The 25,243-nt window shown below is 46.3% G+C and overlaps 1 protein-coding gene across 1 annotated transcript; it reads left to right on the top strand.

Annotated features, from left to right (window-relative positions):
* The first annotated feature begins 1,408 nt into the window (after positions 1-1,408).
* Positions 1,409-21,959, top strand: NDC1 (NDC1 transmembrane nucleoporin). Its single transcript, XM_069737842.1, has 18 exons — positions 1,409-1,503; positions 3,954-4,074; positions 5,259-5,360; positions 11,395-11,569; positions 11,970-12,111; positions 12,452-12,560; positions 12,748-12,799; positions 14,349-14,481; positions 14,883-14,972; positions 16,209-16,290; positions 16,363-16,524; positions 16,931-17,176; positions 17,253-17,365; positions 18,116-18,166; positions 19,086-19,149; positions 20,030-20,130; positions 21,415-21,575; positions 21,654-21,959. Exons 1-18 carry the CDS (start codon positions 1,480-1,482, stop codon positions 21,715-21,717), a joined length of 1,992 nt encoding a protein of 663 aa, XP_069593943.1. The 5' UTR covers positions 1,409-1,479; the 3' UTR covers positions 21,718-21,959.
* Positions 21,960-25,243: the final 3,284 nt, after the last annotated feature.

The following is a 25,243-nucleotide window of genomic DNA, read 5'->3' as shown; positions in this document are numbered from 1 at the left end:
TTTAAAGGGGCGTCTTTTTTTTTTTTTTTTTTCTTCTGCAGCGCCGGCCGCCCCCCGCATTGTGCCGCCCGGGGCGGACCGCCCCCCCCGCACCCCTCTTCCTACGCCACTGCTGTAAGTGATATTTGTATTTTGATGTAACCCCTTCTCATGTACAGCACCGTGGAATTAATGGTGCTATATAAATAAGTAATAATAATAATAATAATATTAAACTCCAAGGACTGATTAGGCAAAAGATTGTGTCGCCATCAGTCAGGATAGCAGATATCCAGCTGTCAGAGCAAATTGTAGAAGGAGTGGAACAATCAGAGGAAAAGTATAATAGAATCACCTCACCACTTCCGTATTTATCACCCACTCCTGGTTTTGGCTTACAAATACTGAACGTGTGAACGTGGCCTTAGAATTTGGCTTAACAATGTGTAAAGCACTCACTGTTTGACTATGTTCACACGGACGTTGTGTTTTCTGCTGTATTTTTTTTTCCCGCAATCAAAACGCACAGTGAAATCATGCAGAGTCTCTCTCGTAAACTCCATGTTAAAAATACAAACCGGATCCGTTTTTTGGAACATTAGGCCTCTTTCACACTTCAGTCTTTTGGCGTCAGTCACTACCGACATAGTGACGGATTGACGGATCCGTCACAATTGTTGCGAAAACGGTTCTAACGGATCCGTTTTTTTGACGGATCCGTTACTTGGGGGTTGTCTGGGAGAAGTATCTACTTTTTGGAGCATGCGCAATTGAAAAAACGGATTGGGGCGACGGATCCGCCGAAAAAACGGTTGCGGCGGATCCGTCGCCCATAGGCGCCCATTCTATGGAATGGCGGACGCGACGGATCCGTCGCGATCCGCCATTTCGGCGTTGACAAAAAACGTTCCAATGTCCGTCTATTTTCAGAAAACGTCCGCCAAATTTCGACGGATCCGTCTCATGGCGGATGGAACGGACGACCATCCGTCACAATCCGTCACTAATGCAAGTCTATGGGAAAATAACGGATCCGTCAAAAAAAATGACGGATCCGTTATTTGAGGAAAATGGCGGTTTTAGACTGACGCCAAATAACTGAAGTGTGAAAGAGGCCTTAGGAGTCAGTCAGCAGCAGCAGCAGAGCCGTCTAAAGATTTCTCCGGGGGTGGACAACCCCTTTAAGAGGTTAAATGCAGCTCACTATTACCAAATATATAACTCAAAGACAAACTCCACACAGTGTTGTGTCTTGTAAAATAACTGGGCCTTCAAGAAAATGATACTCGCAGAATGTCACTTTCCTCGTGGCTGCGTTAAAGTTTTGCTTGTTCAAATCATCAAAGTCGGCGGATAGGGAGGTCCTAACAATCTATCAGGCACGTCGTAGGACAGCCCTGTGGGAGGTTTTCACGCAGGCAGTGCTGAGGACAGCCCCCCGGGAGGACCTTTCTACTTTCATGCCGCGCTGACTGTTTGAATGTGGGAAGCGGCAGAGACATGAACGTGACCGGGGAGAGAAAGGTAACAGAGGCGCGTCCTGCCGGCCGGTAGTAGAACTGCAAGTCCCAGCCACGCCATAGAAGCTGATGCTTGGACACAGCGCCTGCAGGCTGTACAATGCCGACTGTGTCTTCCCTGTCAGTAGTAACAGCCATTGGGAACTATAGGGAAGTGGTACCACGTGACCTACCAGGGGTCAGCACCCCAGCTGTCAGGGCATGCTGGGAGTTGTAGTCCTACAACAGCTGGAGAGCTTCCAGTTGCTGACCCTATTTAGACTATAGCTGGTCCTCCAGACCCCACAACAGGTCATGTTTCCAGGATTTCCTTAGTATTGCTCAGGTGAAAATTGCATCACCTTCACAGGCAATAATTCCATCACCTGTGCAATACTAAGGAAATCCTGAAAACATGACCTGTTGGAGGAACACTGGCTTAGCGGCACTCATCTGTCAGACAGTGGTGTGAATCTGGACCCGGGGAACCGATGTGGTGTGAATCTGGACCCGGGGAGCCGATGTGGTGTGAATCTGGACCCGGGGAGCCGATGTGGTGTGAATCTGGACCCGGGGAGCCGATGTGGTGTGAATCTGGACCCGGGGAACCGATGTGGTGTGAATCTGGACCCGGGGAACCGATGTGGTGTGAATCTGGACCCGGGGAGCCGATGTGGTGTGAATCTGGACCCGGGGAGCCGATGTGGTGTGAATCTGGACCCGGGGAGCCGATGTGGTGTGAATCTGGACCCGGGGAGCCGATGTGGTGTGAATCTGGACCCGGGGAGCCGATGTGGTGTGAATCTGGACCCGGGGAGCCGATGTGGTGTGAATCTGGACCCGGGGAGCCGATGTGGTGTGAATCTGGACCCGGGGAGCCGATGTGGTGTGAATCTGGACCCGGGGAGCCGATGTGGTGTGAATCTGGACCCGGGGAGCCGATGTGGTGTGAATCTGGACCCGGGGAGCCGATGTGGTGTGAATCTGGACCCGGGGAGCTGATGTGGTGTGAATCTGGACCCGGGGAGCCGATGTGGTGTGAATCTGGACCCGGGGAGCCGATGTGGTGTGAATCTGGACCCGGGGAGCCGATGTGGTGTGAATCTGGACCCGGGGAGCCGATGTGGTGTGAATCTGGACCCGGGGAGCCGATGTGGTGTGAATCTGGACCCGGGGAGCCGATGTGGTGTGAATCTGGACCCGGGGAGCCGATGTGGTGTGAATCTGGACCCGGGGAGCCGCCATATACCTTTTTAATACTGCAGATCTATTGAGTTCGTTCCTCTGAGCCATAAGTAGACTTGTTTCCATATTGCACAATGCAATCTGCATACATTATTATATAAATCTTTTAGGCCTCTTTCACACTGCCGTCTCTTTCCTCCCTTCAAAATCCATTGAGTTTTGAAATAACAAGATCCTGAAAAAATTTTTTTATGGGATCCTGTTTTTTCCCATAGACTTGTATTAGCGACGGATGGCCATCCATTTCATCCGTCGTGCACTGGATCCGTCGGAAAATAGCGGTCCGTCGTGTGGAGAAAACGTTCAGAGGAACGTTTTTCTGCACGTCGGAAAATCGCTCAGCAACGGGTCCTGCGCTGCCCGTCGTCGGCTATAATGGACGCAGGATCCGTCACTGACCGTCAAACACAGGAGTCCAGCGACGGATCACGTTTTTTCACTCTGAGCATGCCCGGAAGCATTTTCAAGTCAGGCAAAAATCGCTCTCGCTTTCTCTCTCATCCTTTTTTTTGCCAGATGTTAAAACGCTTATCTTAAAGGGACTACTCTTTACTGCACAGCCCCCTCTGTAAAGCTAAAGTGCCCCAGATTAAAAAAAGAAATAAAAAAAGCAGATACTCCTGTCCTGGATCAGCAATGTGGGTGCAGCGACTCCGGGTGGTCACATAACACTGTGTCACATGACCAACTGTCGGACCTGTGAAAGCTGCGTCAGTCACGTGACGTAACTAGTGGGAAACACAGTGCTGGTCCAGGAGATGAGTTTATGGTTAGAACTTTAGCATTTAAGGAGTTGTCTTATAGTGGACAGTCCTTTTAAGATGAGTATTTTAATATCTGGCAGGAAAACTTTTCACAAGTTTATTATACAGGGTTCCTGAAATGGGTTTTCATAGTAAGTCCACCAGCCTCACCAGGACTAAGATTAATGATGTATGCAGTTGTATTGTACAATCTGATGATGGATTGAAGGAAGGAGTGACTGTTTCCACCATTGCATTAAAATGGAGGAAAGGGAAGAACCCGGAGGAAACCCATGCAAACACCTTGCAGATGTCGTCCTTGGTGGGATTTGGACACAGGACCCCAGCGCTGCAAGGCCACAGGTGCTAACTACTGAGCCACCATACAGTGCTAGCCACCGTGCTGCCCAATAACAGCTGTGGACCCCTTCCAATGAATTATTCCGGTCCTTCGCATCTAATCCTATCACTGCTTGATCCATCACAGGTGTTGAGATGGAGAGTGGCCGCCAGCCTTGCCTGGGCCGTCATCTTGTTACCACTTTGCTGCTTGGCCTTCATCTGTCTTAGCAAATTCCACATTTTGCATCCGGCACAATGTTTAACAGGTAAGTGATTCGTGTGTAGACAAGTCAAAGAGGAAAATTATCAGACTAAATGTGGCAGAAAACAAGCCGTATATTATGTATTTTACACACTTTCTGTCCCTGGTCCTTCAAGGGGGATTGGGTTAAAGGCATATTTGAAGACTATCTAGTCTAAGAAGAAAACGGTGTTGGTAAACATGCCCTGTTATTTCATAGGATGCTGATATCCCTTTTCTCCAGAAGAAGGTGACTTATCCATCCTTCATCAATATGGCAGATTCTTTTTGATTGATTTTGTTTCCCGTTGCGTCATGACGGCCCCTCCAGATTTTGATTGCACCGATTAGATTTTATGGGCTCGTAGTTATTGATTAGGCACCTCCTGTTAGGTTTGAAGAGACGACAGATATCGGACCTATGATTAGATTTTTATCAGCTGCCATTCTAGTTGTTATGATGTAGATCTATTGTTTTTGAACACCTTTAAATGGTTTTCCTACAATTACAACTTATATTACACATGAGCAAAAAAAAAAGCAAAATATATATCTATTTTTTTGTTGTTGTTCACTTCCATGACTTAATGCAGTGTGCTTTGCTCGGGATGACTGTTGATCGCTACGTTGAATTTGCAAGTCTTAAGAAAGTTTCATTTTCAGTAGAGGGATGTCATGATGAGACGATTCCTTTAAGCTGCTATATGGTACATTATTTTTTTTCTTTAGTGAGATCATTCCAGTTAAAAAAAAAAAAATTCCTTCCATGCAGGGAGAGTTCCATTATGAAGTAATATAAATGGTGGTGTACTATTTACCATTTTTACGCTGGTAAAGGGGTTGTCTTATAACAAGCACTTTACCTTTTATGAAAAATCCTCCCCGTTTTAAGGAATGGAGGGATTTTTAATTCTACAGTTTACTGCTTTTTTTTTTTTTTTTGGCCAAGGTTATCATACATTTTTGCATCAATCAAGGGTAAGGAGCACCTGGTTGCTATAGAACTTGCAATCATTGCCCTGAAGCTGATCAGATCGCTGGGTCCGGCAGCTTCTGCGCCCCTGCGCTCGACCTCCATGCTGCTCTCCAAACTGTCAGTCATTAGGAGCGCACATCTTCCCTTCCCTTTTACTGGCGAGCAGAAAGCAAGGACCCTGGACACCTCCGAGTATGAGAAGACTAACTGTCGCATGGTTTGTTTTCCTGTAGACTCCATAAAGGACGCTCTCAGCAGTTCCACGTTCTTCTGTCTGCTGCTCCTGTGCATACTGCAGACTGTTCAGTGCACTTTCAGCGTGCAGTTCCATTCAGGTGAGACAATGAGGCATCATATCATACTTATATTGGGAATCTAAATGAGTGATTGCATTTCATAAAACTTATCACACGCCATAGAGACAGTTTGGAAATTTTTTTTCTCTGATCGCCCATGACGGCACCACGGAGAGGGGATCCGCCCACCAAGGACAGGAAACCTACGGATAAAAAGGCGGTACCACTCTCCTGCATCAGTTGGTTTCCTGTCCTTGATGGGAGACCTACGGACTTACCAGTCAGCGTTGGAATTCCGGGGCCAACCAGTCCGATTCAGGCAGCTGGGGTCCCTCTGCCTCGGCTGGGGTGGTGACCCGAGGCACCACCGCTGGGGGCTAGTGGGCCTCAAGGGTGCGTGGAGGAGGTGACAAGGAGTTCGCGGTCACCTCCTCAGGTAAGATGCAGCAGCGGCAACATCCAGGGGGGTCCCTCTGTGGTTGCGGGAGGTGCGGCGTGGCCCTCCCCTAGCTCGCGTCAGCCTGCACACTGCAACGCCATCGGGCTTGCAGAGCCGCGCAATAAGGGTCTGCATAGGACCGGGGGTGCCGGTCAGCAGCGCCATATCTGTACTCCGGGCGCCATCTTGGAAAGTCGGCGCATGCCCGGAACTGCGCTGGTCTCGCGAGACGCCGGGGCGCCGCGGAAGCGACTGCGCAGGCGTCGGCGCTCCTCGCCGTAGCTGGACGCTCCATAGATCCCGACATGACGCTTAGGCGTTCTACAAGACGCAGGAGCGTCTGCGCAGGCGCCAGCGTTTCAGCGCTCCTCGTGCCGGCCGGGCGCTACTGCGCAGGCGCCGGGAAGTAAAAAAAAAAAAAAAAAAAAAAGAGGAGCAGCGGGAAAGTTTAAATGGGAGGATTTACTTCCCCCAGTGGCTCTGCTGTATATTGGCAGGAGCCTCAGGAGCAGTCGCGTCAGCGCCAGCGTAGCAAGTGTTGTTTTGCGCAGACCAGCAGCAGCAGTATGAGCGACCCGGCATCTCCCTTGCCTGAATCACCTCCACCTATAGCATCGCCGCAGCAGCAAAAAAGGCGGCAGCAGAAAGGTTACCAGGACACCAGCAAAGAACGCCAAAGGTCTCAACACAGCAAGGAGTCCAGCACGGCGTCGGGGAAAAAGCCAGAGGCTGAGAATTCCCAACCGGGAAGGAAAAGCGTAGGTAAAACCAAGCACAAGGTCTGTGCCATCTGTAAAGAGGATCTTCCACTCGCCTGGGAGAAGCAGCTATGTAATTCCTGCATACAGCAGACGGTATCAGAAAGCCTGCCCGGGTTTGCAACAGATCTTAAAAACCTGATTAAAGAGCAGGTGGAAGACACCTTTAAATCCCTTAAAAGGGGAAGAAAACGGAGAAGGACCAGACACAGGTCCCCGTCCCCAGTCTCTAAATCTGACAGCGATAGTGCGAGTTCGGTATCCTCCGACTCCTCCTCCGCGTCTTCGTCATCCACTTCTTCCTCAGGAGGTCACAATTGTTTCCCATTAGAGGACACTGATGGCCTCATAAAGGCAGTGAGGAGTACTATGGGGTTAGTAGACTCCCACCCTAAAAAATCAGCACAAGACATTATGTTTGGGGGCTTAGAACAAAAAAAGAGGAGAGCTTTTCCGCTTAATGAAACAATTGCAGCGCTAATCAAAAAGGAATGGAAAAAACCCATGAAAAAGACTCTCCTAACTCCCAAAAGGAAATACCCCTTTGAGGATGAATCCTGCTCCTTTTGGGAAAAAGCCCCCAAATTAGATGTAGCAATAGCGAAAGCATCAAAGAAATTCGCTCTCCCGTTCGAGGACATGGGGGTCCTAAAAGACCCTATGGACAAGAAGGCGGATGCCTTCCTCAAGGGCTCTTGGGAGTCAGCGGGAGGAGGCCTGAAACCGGCAGTGGCAGCAGCATGCACATCTCGCTCCCTAATGATCTGGTTGAATCAACTAGAGGGTCAATTAAAGGGGAAAACTTCCCGAGACTTGATGCTGAAGACATTACCCGTAATAAGGGGAGCTGCGGCCTTTCTGGCTGACGCCTCGGCAGACTCTATAAGATTAGCTGCCAGGTCGGCAGTATTTGCTAATGCGGCCAGGCGTGCCCTCTGGCTTAAGAATTGGCCTGGCGATCTACAAACAAAAACAAAATTGTGTACTATCCCCTGCGAAGGGGAGTTTTTGTTCGGTTCCACATTAGATGATATCTTGGAAAAAGCAGGGGACAAGAAAAAGTCCTTTCCCTCTCTAGGTCTCCCCTCTTACCGAAAGCCCTTTCGGAACAAGAGGTTTTTCCGTAAGAACCCTGGGAGAGGCCAGGGAAAGTGGGAGGATAAGAGGAACAAGAACAAGGGGTTCATCTTTAACAAAAACCCCAGCGATACCAAGAAGCCTTCTCAATGAAGGTTCGCCCCAGGTGGGAGGGAGATTATCTCTCTTTCTCCCAGCCTGGAAAAAGATTACCTCCAGTCAATGGATTCTAAACATCATAGAATCAGGTCTGAGGCTGACATTCAAAAAATGGCCCCGTCCCTCTTTTACGATGACATCTATAAGATCTTCGGCAGAAGAACAGCTGGCACTGGAAAACGAGGTCATCGGGCTAGTAAAAAAGGGAGTACTCCTGGAGGTTCCCCCACAAGAAAGAGGGCAAGGGTACTATTCCCCTCTATTCCTGAGGAAGAAACCAGACGGTTCCTTCAGGACCATTATAAATCTAAAAAAACTAAACGATTACTTGGACGTTCAAGCATTCAAGATGGAAACGATAAAATCATCTATCAAAATGTTGTTTCCCCAATGCTTCATGGTGGTCCTGGACCTAAAGGACGCATATTATCACGTCCCAATACACAAGGATCACCAGAGGTTCCTCAGGATGGCAGTTCACATCAGGGGAGTCCTAAATCACTTCCAATTTTCAGCTCTACCATTTGGCCTTGCCATAGCCCCGAGGGTTTTCACAAAGCTGATAGCAGAGGTAATGGCTCACCTCAGGGAAGAAAATACCCTAATCGTTCCATATCTGGACGATTTCTTGGTGATAGGCTCCTCCCCGCAACATTGCGAGGATCAACTGGCAATAGTGATGCATTCTTTAAAAGAATTGGGCTGGCTAATAAACGTAGGGAAGTCCAGACTAATGCCTTCTCAGGTCCAGGAGTACCTAGGTCTCACTATAGACTCCAAAAAGATGGAGTGTCGGCTCCCAGAGAACAAGATACAAAAACTAAAAAGTTTAGTATCAAGAACCCAATCTCTCCCCTCCATAACACTCCGTCAGGCCATGTCCCTCTTAGGCTCCATGACCTCTTGTATTCCAGCGGTCCAGTGGGCCCAATTACATTCGAGAGTCCTTCAATGGCAGATATTATCGGAGCAAATCCATCTAGGAGGGCATTTAGACGGGCAGTTGACTCTATCTCCTCGCACCAATCACTCTCTAACATGGTGGAAATCGCAGGAAAATCTTTCCCAGGGAGTCCCATGGGTAATTCAGGTCTCGAAAGTCCTGACTACAGACGCAAGCCCTTCAGGGTGGGGGGCCCATCTGGGCGACCTAGTAGCCCAGGGCACTTGGTCTCCATCTCTGGTAAACAAATCCTCCAACATGAAGGAACTCCTTGCAGTAAAATTTGGCCTTCAAGAATTCTTGGGGGTCCTTCACTCTCACCATGTAAGAGTAATGTCGGACAACCGGGTGGTAGTATCTTACCTAAATCACCAGGGGGGTACCCGTTCCAAAAATCTAATGGAAGTGACCGACTCAATCCTGCAAATAGCCGAGAGCAATCTCTTATCCCTAACAAGCCTACACATAAAGGGAGTAGACAATTACAAAGCAGACTTCCTCAGCCGGTCCAGCCTAAAACAGGGGGAATGGGAACTAAATCGGTCAATATTCACCCAGATCACAGAAAGATGGGGTGTTCCCAAAATAGATCTCTTTGCGAGCCATCTAAACAAAAAAGTAGCCTCCTTTTGCTCCCTATCTCCTCTGGGGAACCCAGTAGCGGTGGACGCTTTCCTGATATCTTGGGGTCACCATCTTGTCTATGCCTTCCCTCCTCTTATTCTGATTCCAGCAGTGCTGAGGAAGATTCGGGAGGACGGGGCGCTGGTCATCCTAATTGCCCCGTTCTGGCCGAAGAGACCTTGGTTCTCATGGATGAGGAAGATGTCAATATCCGACCCTTGGGTATTACCAGACCTTCAGGATCTATTGTCGCAGGGCCCAGTCTGTCACCCTCGAGTCAAGAACTTGCACTTGACAGCTTGGCTCTTGAAAGGAAATTATTAGAGAGCAGAGGGTTCTCTCCGGGGCTAATCTCAACCCTGTTACAAAGTAGGAAGCCGGTTACAACAAAACAATACGGCAAGGTATGGAAAAAATTTCTGTCTTCTTCAGGTGTAAGAATAGGGAAAGAAATTCCCCTTACTTCCATACTAGAATTCCTACAAAATGGGTTGGAGATGGGGTTGGCCACTAGTACCCTAAAAGTTCATGTGGCAGCTTTGGGAGCCCTATTCAATTTTGACTTGGCTTCAAACAGATGGGTCTCTAGATTTATCAGGGCAGCAGGAAGATCGAGGCCTCTTCCAGTAAAAGTTGTTCCTCAATGGGACTTAAACTTGGTCCTTAAAGCCCTGACTAGTACTCCATTTGAACCATTACGCGAAGCTTCACTGAAAAATTTATCTCTAAAAACTGCTCTGTTAGTCGCCCTCACTTCTGCCCGTAGGGTTAGCGACTTACAGGCTCTCTCAGCTAATCCTCCCTACACACAATTTCTAGAGGATAGAGTCATTTTAAAAATAGACCCAGCATATCTACCGAAAGTGGCTTCAAAATTTCACAGGTCCCAAGAGATATCTCTCCCCTCCTTCTGTCCCAACCCTAAAAATAAGGAGGAACAAACATTACATACACTAGATGTAAAAAGGTGTCTCTTACATTACATAGAAGCCACTAGAGAGAGTAGGGAGGATCCCTCTCTGTTTGTGTGTTTCCAGGGTCCCCGGAAGGGGAAAAAAGCATCCAAAGCCACCATAGCAAGATGGATCACGGACGCCATCAGTCTCTCATACTCGGCAAGTGGGATGTCCGTTCCCGGGGAGGTTAAGGCTCACTCAACAAGGGCAGTGGCAACTTCCTGGGCGGAGAAAGCCGGAGCTTCCATAGACCAGATATGTAGAGCTGCTACCTGGTCTTCACCATCCACATTCTATAGGCACTATAGATTGGACCTAATCTCCTCTTCAGACCTTACTTTCGGTAAAAGGGTTCTGGAGGCGGTGGTCCCTCCCTGAATGTACTATCTATGCAATTCTCTCCGTGGTGCCGTCATGGGCGATCAGAGAAAAATATAGTTCTTACCGATAACGGTATTTCTCTGAGCCCATGACGGCACCCGTACATTCCCTCCCTTCACTTATGGGTGCGCACATCAAATTAGTGCCATAGTCTATTTATAGTCTTTAAACACGCGGTATCTCGTTATGATAAACAGTTAAAATTTACAAATGTTTTAGTAGTCTCCCATCGTTCTCTATGTAAAACAACTGATGCAGGAGAGTGGTACCGCCTTTTTATCCGTAGGTTTCCTGTCCTTGGTGGGCGGATCCCCTCTCCGTGGTGCCGTCATGGGCTCAGAGAAATACCGTTATCGGTAAGAACTATATTTTTTTCCGGGACTCTGGGGGCTGAGCCCTACAATGTTCGCACAAATAATGGCGCTGCAGCGTTCAGCACAGGATTTTGTGCCTTTATCTGTGATTGGTTCTGTTTGGGTTGACATGATTAGCTCCATACTCCCTATCCCTGCCTACCTGAAGAGGATCAAGCGGCGATGATCAGTCACCACCTTTATTTAGGCTACTGGTAAAACTTATGAGCAGAACTACATAGTTTTATATACAAAAAAATGTCTGCTGTTCCTTTACACATGATGCCTTTGTGCACGGTCTGACTCATGTTTGAGCTTCGGGTAGTCTGCGTCTTCCTATATGATTTTTATATATATATATATAAGGTTGCTCTCTTCCACAGTGGTGCCTATCATCCCCAGTTCTCGACTCTCCCTGATTGGACTCATCCTGCTTCCACAACACATGCTTCACTCCGTCATGCACGCCATGATGGGGCTGCTGGTGTTTTGGTGCTGCACTGTCCTGGGTCAAACTCAATATCAGGGCCTGACTGTTCCTTGCAATTCGGACCCCAGGTAAGTTAGGAAATTATGGAATTAATACATGTTAGAGATGAGCGCGCGTGCTCAGATAAGGTGTTATCTGAGCATGCTCGGGTGCTAACCAAGTATCTTCTGCGTGCTCGAAAAATATGCTCGAGTCCCCGCGGCTGCATGTCTCACGGCTATTCGACAGCCAGAACACATGCCGGGTTTTCCTGTTTGTTAGGCAATAACTGCATGTGTTGCCACGGTCTAAGAGCTGCAAGACATGCATCAGGGACTCGGAACATATTTTTCGAGCACACTATATACGCTCTGTTTGCACACAAACATGCTTGGAGAAGACCTTATCCGAGCTCGTTTGCTTGTCACTAATAGATGTATATTTAGGATATTTTGTATATATGTTTTTGTTTCTTTTTATCCCTTTCAGTGGTCATGAAGATAAAAGTCAAGCAATGTGTCTGAATGAGCGATACCTCTTCCTGTTGCTGACTGGAGGGTTTATGGGATACAGTTACAGCCTGCTGTATTTTAGGCACAATATGAACTGCTTGTCTTTTCCTTCTGTGCAGGTAAGTACTAACACGAGGCGTCTGTAGCACCCCAAGCTGTAAAATTATCATTTTATTTGACCTGTATATGTAGAATAGCACCAATGAGAATGTCGGCTCATTCCACAATGTGCAAGCCGCTAACAGTAAAATAATGTTATGACTTTCAGGATTGTGATAATACAAAAATTTGATGTCACCGTAGTTGTAATGACCCAAATAATTCATTTCTCCCATATCCTCTCACTAAAAAAAAAAAATACAAATAGTACAAAATGATGCTATACAAAAAAACAACCATGTTGAATTATTCATAAATTATTTAATAACTACGGTATATATTCTATTCTTTTTTTTAAAGCAATTCAAGTATTTGCAGTTCCGCCAGTGTGTTCCGAATCTTCTTAAACACAGCTGTGTCCAGTCCTTGTACCTGGCGCGGAATTTCACAGCCATCTATTTTTTCTTGGGTATGTTTTGCAATGTAATCCCATATATATATTTCTCTATCGCTTCATTGAGGGACACAGGAACCATGGGTGTATGCTGCTGCCACTAGGAGACTATGCACAAAAAAGTTAGCTACTCCTCTTGCAGTGTAATCCCATATATATTTTACTTGCATACATTTCACATAAACTTGGTCTTTTATTCTAGGTTATATTCCACGGCAATGGATTCAATCGATCTTAAACCTCCAAATGGATCAGTGAGTATTTGTTTTGTTCTTGCTTTAAAGGGTCATTCCCAAAAAGTAAATTATCTGCTATTTGATATGGGATAACGTTCTGCTCGCTGGGGGTCTGGACCTCCAGGGATACTGAAAATAGGGCTGTGCAGTCCCATCCATCAGTAATAGAGCTGAGGTTCTCATACTTGACCCAACGCTCCATTTTTTTTTTTTTTCTATGGGACAGATGGAAATACATGAGCGAAAATAAAGCCCGAACATTCGGACTTCCGCTCCAGGAAGAGGTCTAACTGCTGGGACCCCCAGTGATGAGCAAATTGTTCCTGATCTTGGTGATAGGAGATAACTTGTGTTTGTTTGTTTTGTAATAACTTCTATGTCTACAGATGTTTTAATGAGGGGTGCACAATGTATTATTTTTTTTTGTTAAAGGGTGCAATTGTACTGCTCCAAAGGGCGCAGTAAAACTTGGGCTACTTTCACACTAGCGTTTTTTGCAATACGTCGCAATGCGTCGTTTATGGGAAAAAACGCATCCTGCAAAGTTGTTTGCAGGATGCGTTTTTGCCCCATAGATTAACATTTGCGACGCATTGACACACGTCGCAACCGTCGTGCGACGGTTGCACCGTGTTGTGGCGGACCGCCGGGAGCAAAAAACGTTTTTTGCTGGCGACGGACCGCTGTTTCCGACCGCGCATGCGCGGCCGGAACTCCGCCCCCACCTCCCCGCACCTTACAATGGGGCAGCGGATGCGCAGGAAAAATGCATCCGCTGCTCCCGTTGTGCGGCGCATTCACTGTTAGCGTCGGAACCTCGGCCCGACGCACTGCGACGGGCCGAGTCCGACGCTAGTGTGAAAGTAGCCTTAGAGGGGACATTTAAGGCTACATTCACACCCCTGTTCCAACATTCTGTTTGAAAAGAGAAGACTAATTGCATTGTTGTCCAAAATGGATCTGTTGCATAGGGAAGCAGAGGAACGCCATTGATTATTATGGGATCTTTATGGATTCTGTTTTGTCACGTTTTAAAATGGAATAAATTCTGCAGGATTCACTTCATTTTTTTCTGTTCCAAAAATGAACACAAAACAGCCCAGATGGACCCCTAATATCAGTGAGGTCCCACTGCTTTCCCTTTGTATCATTTAAACAACCAATTTGTTTTGTGCATTCATTCTGTTTGTCTGTCCCTCAAAATGGAAGAGACAAACGGAAATGTGAACATAGCCCAAGCCATTTTTGGCTTATAGACTGTATAATAGGTGAGGAGGGGGTTTTCATTTTTGGAATTTCTGTTTATGATAATGACACTGGAGAGAGTAGACATTAAAGGTGGCCGCACATAAGTGCCGTCTGTAGAGTTACAGGAGTTATGGAAACAGCCTAGCTTTTCTCACCTGGCATAGACTACAATAGTCAGGGCCGGTCGCCTGCGCAGCCACCTCCCCACCTCGTCTGCTCTCTATATGGAGCGCAGAATTGAAAAAAGACCCCAAATATTGAGAAGCTGAAGATGGCCCCTCTGGCGACCTTTGACTCTTCTCTTTATTTTTTTCTACAGACATTTGCCCCCACTGGATACTATTCGTGGACTCCTTGACGTGTCGCTGTTTTACCAGATTTGGCTTTCTGGAGTGTTTCTGCTCACCACCTGGTATATCGTTTGGCTGCTCTTCCAGATCTACGCCACAGAGGTCAGCAGGGTATATGTGATGAATTATGATGATGAAATGCGTGTCATTTTATGTAGATAACCTCCATGGGTCCCTTCGCTATTTTGTGAATATTGGGCCTCCTTTATCTGAACCAGCATATAGGAAAAACCAACCTTGTGCTACTCAGTACAGCAAAATAGTAATTTTGCTTGCCATGGGCAATAAGGACATTTTTTTTTTCAGTTCAATTGTTTTGTTATTGAGCCCCACAGAGCGGCATTTCTATAAAGTAAACTCTCCAAGTTAATACAGTGAATGTTTTTGTTTTTATTCAGTATATATCTTATATCTGCTTATTTTGATGCTCATTAAATCCAATTCAGGATAAATGTATTTAATAAAATAGAATTTCTATAATTATATTGCCTCAACTTTTCTAGGCTCGCAGGTTTCCTGTGCAGACAGCCTTTCCTGAAGAAGCAGAAAAATGTCTTCCCAACATGTTGAGCTGTAATTCTCCTCTACTAAAAGTGAGTTTTTCGTGTGACGGTGCTAAAATATTCACATGCACAGTCGCACGTGCGACAGACATTTGGGGTGGGGGGCAAACTGGTCAATTGCCCAGGGCCCCCACTCTCTTAGGGGCCCCCAGCATGTCTATTCTTATGTTAAAACTGCTTAATTACCTTTGGTGACCTCATGGTCATGTAACCATGATGTCACCAATGGTACATTACCTGCAGGAGTCTATAGGAACTACAGAGGAGACTGGCTGGCATTAGTGGGAACAGGGAGAAAACTGGGAAATTTCTCGGGGCCCCTAGTCTTTTAGGCCCTCCTGCAGAGGTTAAGACAGCTTAAGAACCTTTGGTAACATCACGGTTATTTGTCCATGATGTCACCAAAGGTCCTTTAACTGCAAAAGTTTAGGGGACCTGAAGAGGAGAAAGGCCAGTACGTACCATATGTGCAGTGTTTGCATATACGTGTGTGAAATTAGATGTGAATAAATGCTGATTTTTTTTAAATTTTTTTTTTATTCTTTTGTTCATGAAAAAATATTGATTGTTGTTCAGTGGAAAAAATACCCCCCGTCCCCCGCCGTCAGCTTTCCTGCACGGACTGTCAGCGTCGACCGTAAAGCAGAGCACAGCGGTGACATCACCGCTGTGCTCTGCTTTACGACCGGCGCTGACACAGTCCGTGCGGGAAGCTGACGGCGGGGGACGTGACAGACATCGGAATGTGAGTATGTAGTGTGTTTTTATTTATTTATTTATTTTTACTTTTACAATGGTAACCAGGGTAAATATCGGGTTACTAAGCGCGGCCCTGCACTTAGTAACCCGATGTTTACCCTGGTTACCCGGGGACCTCAGCATCGTTGAAGACAGTTTCAACGATGCCAAAGTCTTTCCCCTGATCGTTGGTCGCTGGAGAGAGCTGTCTGTGTGACAGCTCCCCAGCGACCACACAACGACTTACCAACAATCACAGCCAGGTCGTATCGCTGGTCGTGATCGTTGGTAAGTCGTTTAGTGTAACGGTACCTTTAGTGTCCTCCTAGTGGCAGCAGCATAACACCCATTGTCCTGTGTCCCCCAATGATTGGCTCGGAGAAAAGGATTTTTACGGTGAGTACACAAAAATCCCTATATTAACTGAAGTGCTCATCATGTACAGTAATTTGTCTTCACTGCCTCTTCTGCATGGACTCCTAGGAGAAGCACTTTAATTCTTTTATACATTTTTCTTGTCCTCTCCAGTATCTGGCCTTCCAAGATTTAATGCTCCTTTCTCAATATTCTCCATCTCGCAGACAAGAAGTGTTCAGCCTCAGTCAGCCAGGTATGTGCGTCTTGCTTAAATTTTTTTAAAAGCAATCTTACTTTCTCTGACGACCAGACTCTTATTTGACAGGAGGCCATCCTCACAATTGGACCGCCATCTCTAGAGAGTGCTTGAGCGTCTTAACCAATTTAACATCAAGACTTGTTGCTTATCAGGAGGCTGCTGCAAGTAATGGACGTGTCCGACTCTCATCATCCTCTTTAGAGACAAGGAAATCTTCCAGCAGCTCGGGTACGTCCTCAGATGTACACGATACATTGTTTGCTAAAGCCATTGCTTCTCATTTTAGTGACCATAGGTTATGCTATAAGTAACCATAAGATAGGCTATAAGTGTCTGATAGATGGAAGTCCCACCTTTCCCCAGAATAGGGAGGGAGTAAATGGAGACGACTTTCTCCATTCTCATCTAGAGAACTTGGAGAAACATCTGTAACTTTCCTAGAACTATATAGAAAGAGCTGCGGTTTGGATACGGCAAAATCTCTAAAGTTGTTATCCCCTTTTTAAAACTGTGTCCTATATGTCTTGGGGATAGAGAGAAGTGTAAACTCCTTCATTTTCTTTCCTTTTTCTTTTCTGCATGTTTCTACTTATTTATATTGGTTTATTTGATTGGATCTTAATTTATTTTTCAGGCACCTCTTTCATCAGTGACACTGTTAACCCTTCTCCAAACATTGTTCCAACTCCTCGCACCCCTATACCCTCACTTCTGAAACCTGGTGCTTCTCTCAAAGCAGCGTGGGAGCCCAGTAATCCTTTTCCCTCCCCTGCGATTGGTCACATCACTGGTGTCATGGACCAAAACTCTCCATGGCATGGATCCGTACAGAGCCCACAAGTTATGAGAAGAGGCGCAAAGCTATGGACTTGTGGCCCAGGTGGGGTACACCTACTTTGTGGTTTGCATACAGTCTTGGTCCTAGGTCTTGACAAGTATTTTGTATCTCTTTAAAGACCTCAAAAGCATCATCTCAGAAGTTTCTCCAGCCTCTAAAGCCAGCGGTAGCCCTGCTAGAAGTGACAGTCAGCGTGTCCTCTATGCATGGCTCCAAAACATAAAGGAGCAGGTAGGTACCAGACTTGTTATGCTGAGCATACATGCCGCGGGTTCCCTGGCTACACGCTGGGTACAACCAGCTAGTGAACACTTGTATCAAGCAGGGGCATATGATATTACACAGGTGGAGGGGACAAATCTTTGGGGCAAAGCGCACACCACGTATAATAGGCAATATGGTTTTCTGCGTTTTTTTTTTTTTAGAACCAGTTCTTGATGTCCACCATTGACAACCTCGCCATACACACTCCTCCTAGCTTGGATTGTGTGGTTGGTGGTAATGGATGAACTCATCCTAGAAGTTGGTAGTCCTTCTGGTAGGATGCCCATCAATCTAATAAATGTGCCCCTATAAATCTTTCTTTAAAGGGTTGTGTCTCAAAGGCGTACCGTGTTTTTTTTTTTTTTTTTGTTTTTTTTTTTTTTTTAAGAGCGTGGCTCATGCTTTCCTACTTGCAGTGACCAAGCTTCAAATGATTGCCTGTCTATGTAATTCATAGATTTGACAGGTCTGCCGAAACACAAGCCTCTGTTACAGGGCAGCTTTCTGTTTTGGCTCATAGAGGGGGGTCCCGATGATGACATTCCCTTTTATGACGTCCATATCCTGTAATGTGACAGTTTGTCCACATAAAAAAAAACATTTCCATTAACCGTGGCATCATAAATGCTTATAGTATTAGCATCTGTATGTTCATCATCTACAATTCTGTTTGTGTATTGTGTAATGAATTTTCATTTTATGTATTTTTTTTCTTAGATCAAGCATTTCTTGGCAAAACGAGTTTTGTTCACTTATCTGTTCAGTAAGGTAAGAGGGGAGAGTGGGGGGAACAGCTGCTGACACTGTTATAGGGGTAATGTCCCCCAACTCTGTACTAATATCCCCCATCCTGGTGTCCATGGCCTCGCCATTCCCATCCTGGTATCCATGGCCTCGCCATTCCCATCCTGGTATCCATGGTCCCCACATATATATAAAAAAAAAAAATGATTCTACGCCGCTTCCTTTCCTCCCTTGCAGCGCTGCGTCTTGTTTTGATGCCAGCAGCTAATTTCAGCGGGTAACAGCGTATGATGTTACTACCATGCGCCCTCACATGCTGAGATCAGTTGCCTTAATATTCACTGCTCCCCACGCCTGGAACTATGGGCAAACTGTTAGCCGCAGCTGCCGGCTTCCTGCAGCGGCTGGATGATTTCGTGTGCCCGCTATCAAACAGAATAAATATTCACTGCTCCCCATGCCCATAGTCCCCCCCCACCTCTCAGCGCCGCCTTCAGCACATAGTGGTGGATGGGACTATGGACGTGGGGAGCAGTGAATATCCATTTTCTTTAGCAGCGGCATGGTGTTAGCTGCAGTCGCTGACTTCTGTGACCCGCTCCTCTGCCACTCCCGCTCCCCCCACAGGCAGACTATTGGATATGGTATATCTGGACTAGAAGACCCCCCTGCACACCCCACTTTCCTCCAGAAATTTGGAGGAAAAAAATTTCTTCTAGTACGAAAAGTACAGTGTATTTTTATCAGTGTGTCATAATCTGAAGCAACTACCACAAACCCCCTTTTGAGTTTCCATAAGTATTTCCTCCAAAATTCTTAAGTGGTGATATTGACGGGGGTTTAGTATTTTGTGCTAATTCTGACATACACTTTACAGGTTTCTGTGGTATCTGTGTATTTATACATGGCGGCCCAACTTTTTTTTCTTTTTTGTCCTATACAGCATCCGGAAGCCTCTAGCCAAGAAGTGTTCGCTGATTCACAAATCCACATTTGGGCCTTGGAAGGTCAGAGATAATCTTTTTTTTTTTTTTTTATTCAAATAAATTTTTATTAAGAATAACAAGGCAATTAACATTTTACATTTTCAATATAGAGTATTTCCCCCCCCCTCCCCCTTCAAACAGCCCCCTTCGATCCCAAAGACCCCCACCCCCACCCCACAAAGCAGCTCATCTTGTTAATTACTACCATCATTAAAACAATAGAGTATCTAATCCCTCAACCATTCGTATAGGCCACACTTCACATTACTATCCCATAGCAATCCATGGAGACCACATTTTATTGAACGTTTCAGTTTTCGTCAGAGATAATCTTATACTCCATTATTTTATTCTGTCAGCTCGTCAGAAATGTTTTTTTTTTAATAAATAATTATGGAGGACATTTTGCTCCAGATTGCATCTTGTGTTTTTCCCCTGTTGTTACTGCTAAAAGGTTACAAATAAATTGACTTCTGGGTGTTGCCAGTAGGGGGCGTGCTCCTACTTTGAGACTGTCCAATCAGTGCCTACCTTAAAGACACCTCCTTTGACAAGGAGAATGGTTTCCCTCCTCCCAGTTGTCAGTTTATTTAAACATTTCTAGGAGTAATAACTGGAGCTGCGCCACATAGTGGTATGAAAAGGATGTTCAAGAGTTGCTGTTTCATGGAGAATGCGAGTATTTACTACAATATATAAATCAGGACTTGTCAGGTCCTCGTTAAGCCTTGGGTATATGGGAACCATTGCAGTCTGTTTCCATGTTGGCCATCTGCACCGGGTTAGTATCGCTCCTACATAAGACACGATCATAAATGTATCTGAAGCACAGACCTGTTACATAATCCCTCGGATTACACAGATTATACTGTATAGTAACCTCGTTTCTTGTCTTTTTCAGCCATGTCTAATCTGGTGGTAGCATCCTTCTCAGAAGACAGAATGGGGGTTGTGCAGACCACCCTCTCCACCATACTCTCCACGCTTCTTGCTCTACAAGAGGTGAGGGTGTCACTCGTGCTGCTGCCTGAGAATTAAAACTGCAGAGGGAAGAAGTATAGTTATAGAGCGTATAGCTGCCAAAAAGGCAAAAGCTCTCACCTTGTGAGTTGTGTGCGTCATAACAGTCCATTTTTAGAGGGTTGTCCCCCAAAATAACATCATATTCTAAGGATGGGGATAACTTGGTAATTGCTGGGGGCTTGACAATTTGGACTCTGTGTTTCTGAGAATGGACTCTACTGACCCCTGTTCTGAATGGAGCTGAATTGCGCATTCTCTGCCTCTTCTCCATTCATGAGACTGGAAGTACAATACGATTATTTCTGCCAGTCTCGTAGACAATGAATGAAGCAGAGGTTGAACATGTGCACCTTCACCCCGTTAAGGACAGGACTCGTCAGACATCGGTTACGGGATCATTGGATGTCAAAGCGGTTGCACCTCTAACGATCAGTAAATTATTGTGACAGACTATTGTCATACACTCTTCAAAGAGGGCTGTGGGCTATGCTTGCGTATATGTTCTGGTGAATGTTTCTAATTCTCATGAATTAACAAATTAGATCTTTTCAATGTGCCAGTGATGAGCGAGCGTGCTTTGATAAGGTGTTATCTGAGCATGCCCGTGTGCTAAGAGTGTCTTCAGCTTGCTCTGATATTATATTCAAGTGCCTGCGGCTGCATGTCTCGTGTCTGTTTCACAGCTGCAACACTTGCATGGATTGCCTAACAAACAGGTAATCCCTGCATGTGTTTTGGGTGTCGAACATCCGTAAGACATGCAGCCTCAGGGACTCGAACATAGAGTATCTTCAGCATGCTCTAATACTATTTGCACTTGAGCATGCTCAGATAACACCATATCCGAGCACTCTCGCTCATCACTATGGAGTACCTCGAGTGTTGCCATACTATACACGTGCTGCTTATCACATGTCTTGTTACAGCCTGTGAAGAAGGAAAAATGTATCTCCCAAGTTGTGAAATTATAAAAGATTTGCTCTGGCACTTCTGAATCAGGAGTTGAGCAGCACTGATGTTCTGCCTCCTACAGGTGCTGCTTCTAAGAGATGGGACAGGAGTATGATTCCTTCCTGGCAAACATCAGCGCCGCTTATTTCTCAATATGGAAGTGAGCAGTGTCGGAAATGCCCTTTAATACATTTCCAAATATCATGATAGTGGAGTGACACAAAAAGCAAAAAACTGGACTCTAGAATCGCTGCTATGACTGTCAGACTCTTCTAATAGTGTGCTGCTATTGAGTGATCTGTTTTATTCCAGGCTGTAGAAAAGCATTTTAAACTTCCATATGCCTCCAGCAAACCAACCAGATTTACTTGGAGCCTAGTAGATTCCTCCTACAAGACGCTAAGGTTCGCAGTCAGATCCACTCTGAAGACTGCAATCTACAGGATCACCACTACATTCGGAGAGCACCTACAGTAAGTATCCGATACGGCAGATGGGCTGTTGGTATAGACTTTAACTGGATTAAACCCGGACCGGTTTCTCCTCTCCAGCGCTGTTCCTGTACCTTCAGAACATCGGAAAAAACTGCAGCAATTTCTTGACTTCAAGGAATAACTAAGAGACATGTGTGATATCCTGCACATCCGCCCCGTTACCTGACATCAGAATAAAAGTATTCCCTGTAAAATATACCACCAGCAATTCTTATTGTGACCTTTATTTATTTGTCATGTTCTGTCTGACTTCTCATGTTTCCTTTTGGTCTTTTTGAACTGTTTTAGTCTAAGTCTTGTTACTTTTAAATAATAAAGTGCCATGAACTTTTCAATATTAAAGGTGAACCGTTTTGAAGCTTATGATATTTTACATTATTTTCCCTTCCCCATGACCGCACCGTACATCAAAGATGGCTCCGTCCCCAGGAACAGGAAACCTGCAGCAGAGATAAAAGGGGCGGCACCTCTCTCCTCAGTTTAGTTTCCTGTTCCTGGGGGTGGAAGCCTGCGGCATGACTATACCTCCGGAGGGATCCCCCTCTCTTGATTCCTGGTCCGGAGACCAAGGTCCGCAGCTGAGTGTGGTGACGCGCCTATCATTCCGGTCTCTGGGTTGCCATATGCCACGCCTGATCCCGCCGCTGGACTCCCCGGCGACCGTTCCTGCCGGAGGCTGAGCCGGGGGAGGTTTGTCCATCACAATGCTGGCGCCGAGTGAATGGATGACTTCCGGGTTACTCCGGAAGTGACGTCACACGCCAAGGGAGAGCGGTGTGCTGACGCTTCCGGGAGGAAGGTGAATCAGGCGCGCACACCGCTCTCCCCTCATAATATTTAAGGGGCAGTACGCAGGGATGCGGCGGCAATAGCCTCTCAAGCAATATTGCGGACCCCATGGTGGAATCTCCTATGCCAGTGGAAGAGAACCCACAAGCTTCCGTGGTATAAGGCTCTGGTGGGTGAGTGCCTTTGTAAGGCAAAACATGTTGGTAATAGTGTTTTTTTTTTTTTGTGTGTGTGTGTGTCATGTTATTCAGGGAAAGAAATCCACATCTAAACAGAAAAATAAAGTGTGTGTGCACTGTGTAATAAAGCCCTCCCTAGAACATATGAGAAACGGGTTTGTCGCTCATGCATAGACAAAACTGTGGCCGAGGAGTCACCAGCTCTACTCCAAAGCATAAAGTCCATTATTAGGGATGGGGTAAAAACCACAGTAAAGGTACCTTCACACTAAACGACGCTGCAGCGATCCAGACAACGATCCGGATCGCTGCAGCGTCGCTGTTTGGTCGCTGGAGAGCTGTCACACAGATCGCTCTCCAGCGACCAACGATGCCGGTAACCAGGGTAAACATCGGGTTACTAAGCGCAGGGCCACGCTTAGTAACCCGATGTTTACCCTGGTTACCATCCTAAAAGTAAAAAAAACAAACGCTTCATACTTACCTTCCGCTGTCTGTCCCCGGCGCTGTGCTTCTCTGTACTGGCTGTGAGCACAGCGGCCGGAAAACAGAGCGGTGACGTCACCGCTGTGCTTTCCGGCCGCTGTGCTCACAGTGAGTACAGAGAAGCACAGCGCCGGGGACAGACAGCGGAAGGTAAGTATGAAGCGTTTGTTTTTTTTACTTTTAGGATGGTAACCAGGGTAAACATCGGGTTACTAAGCGCGGCCCTGCGCTTAGTAACCCGATGTTTACCCTGGTTACCAGCGAAGACATCGCTGAATCGGTGTCACACACGCCGATTCAGCGATGTCAGCGGGAGAGCCAGCGACCAAATAAAGTTCTGGCCTTCTAGCCCCGACCAACGACATCACAGCAGGATTCTGATCGCTGCTGCGTGTCAAACTGAACGATATCGCTAGCCAGGACGCTGCAACGTCACGGATCGCTAGCGATATATCGTTTAGCGTGAAGGTACCTTAAAAGAGCAAATGAAACAGCATATTTCACATAGCTCTGGGAATCCACCTCCTACACCTGCCCAAACCCCTGACATATAAACATAAGGATGAATGACCTCGGGGAGATCAAAACATCCAACACCGCGGAGACACCATCATGTGTTTCTCAACGCAGTGATCCAGCACACTGCTCCCATCCCTTATGGGAAATATGTTGTTGATGTTTTGATCTCCCCGAGGTCATTCATCCTTATGTTTATAGTCCTTTTACTAGGCACTGCTCCTAATAGCCAGTTTCCTATTCCACACTGATGAGGGGCAAATACCCCGAAACAGCTGTCTGTGGATGGATACCATGTTTTGGCATAGGTGGTTTTCCTTTTTGGATGCTGCCTTTCCTGTGGTTGTTCCTTCCCGGTGAAAGACCTGGCTATTTATTGCTTGCGTTGAGAAACACGTGATGGTGTCTCCGCGGCTTTTCTACATGCAAATCTCTGACATAGTCTGAATGCAAACCGGGGGAATTAGCGCCCCCTGAACATTCAGAGTTAGACTCTTCAGACGAAGAATGTGGACACCCGTATGTGCCATCTGAAGACATCGGGAAATTACTTAAACTTGTCAGATCTACTTTGGGGGTTGAAACTTCCAGAGAGCAGCATTCAATCCAGGATTCCATGTTTAGTAATCTGGAGGAGAGAAAACGGAGGGTTTTTCCCTTTCATGATAACTTATTGAACCTGATTAAAAGGGAATGGAAAAAGCCAAATAAGAAGATGTCAGTTCCGCAGACTCTAAAACGCAAATACCCATTTGACAAAGAAATCTGCGAAAAATGGGAAAAAGCTCCTAGATTGGATGCTGCCATTGCCAGTACCTCCAGAGGAATAGCCCTTCCATTTGAGGACATGGGTGCCTTAAAAGATCGGCTTGACAAAAAGGCTGATGCTTTCTGAAAATCAGCTTGGGAGTTGTCAGCTTGGTCATTTAAACCTGGAATGGCCGCCACCTGTACAGCTCGTGCTGTGGTCAAATGGTTAGAAGAGTTAAGTGAACAGATAAGGGACAAGTGTCCGAGAGAGAGACTATTGGAGGCAATACCTTCATTGTAAAAAGCGGCAGGGTTCCTAGCAGATGCTGCAGTTGACTGTTTGATTCTCGGCCGTGCATGCGCCCTCTCCAACTCAGGTCGAAGAGCGCTATGGTTAAAAAATTGGAATGCGGACTTCCAATCAAAAGTCACTCTGTGCAGTCCGTTGTGAAGGGCGGTATCTCTTTGGGAAAGCGTTAGATGAAATCTTAGAGAAGGCGTCAGATAAGAAAAAGATTTCCACCACCTTCCTTCTCTAGACGTCGTAGGGGTGACTCTAAACGGTCCTTTTGGGGATCAGACAGGAGGCTGAGGCCGCCCAGGCGACAGATCCATACGAGGCAATCCCTGGAACGAAAAAAGAGGTAGAGGATTCCTCTTCAACAAACCACCTCATAAACCAGATCCCAAACACCAATGACGCCTAATTCCGGGTGGGGGGAAGGCTTCGGTTCTTTTACATCATTGGGAAGAGTTACCAACCTCACGGTGGATAACCAACTTATCTGAGGACCTACAACTGAATTTCATCAACAACCCCCCCCACCCCCACCCCTCCTCAGCAAAATCAGGCAACATTAGAGAAGGAAGTTCATCTCCTTTATATTAAAAAAAAAAAAAGGGGAGTTCTCAAAGGTACCAGTTCAA

This window comes from Ranitomeya imitator, chromosome 8 (assembly GCF_032444005.1).
Source record: "Ranitomeya imitator isolate aRanImi1 chromosome 8, aRanImi1.pri, whole genome shotgun sequence".
Taxonomy (NCBI): Eukaryota; Metazoa; Chordata; class Amphibia; order Anura; family Dendrobatidae; genus Ranitomeya; species Ranitomeya imitator.
This window is presented reverse-complemented; position numbering and strand designations above follow the sequence as displayed.

Bases quoted from the DNA above. Each gene is read 5' to 3' on its own strand.
- NDC1 (XM_069737842.1), top strand. From the start codon at position 1,480: ATGAACGTGACCGGGGAGAGAAAG. The intron at 12,561-12,747 runs GTATGTTTTGCA...CTTTTATTCTAG, and splicing joins AGCCATCTATTTTTTCTTGG to GTTATATTCCACGGCAATGG. The intron at 14,973-16,208 runs GTGAGTTTTTCG...TGTCCTCTCCAG, and splicing joins GTAATTCTCCTCTACTAAAA to TATCTGGCCTTCCAAGATTT.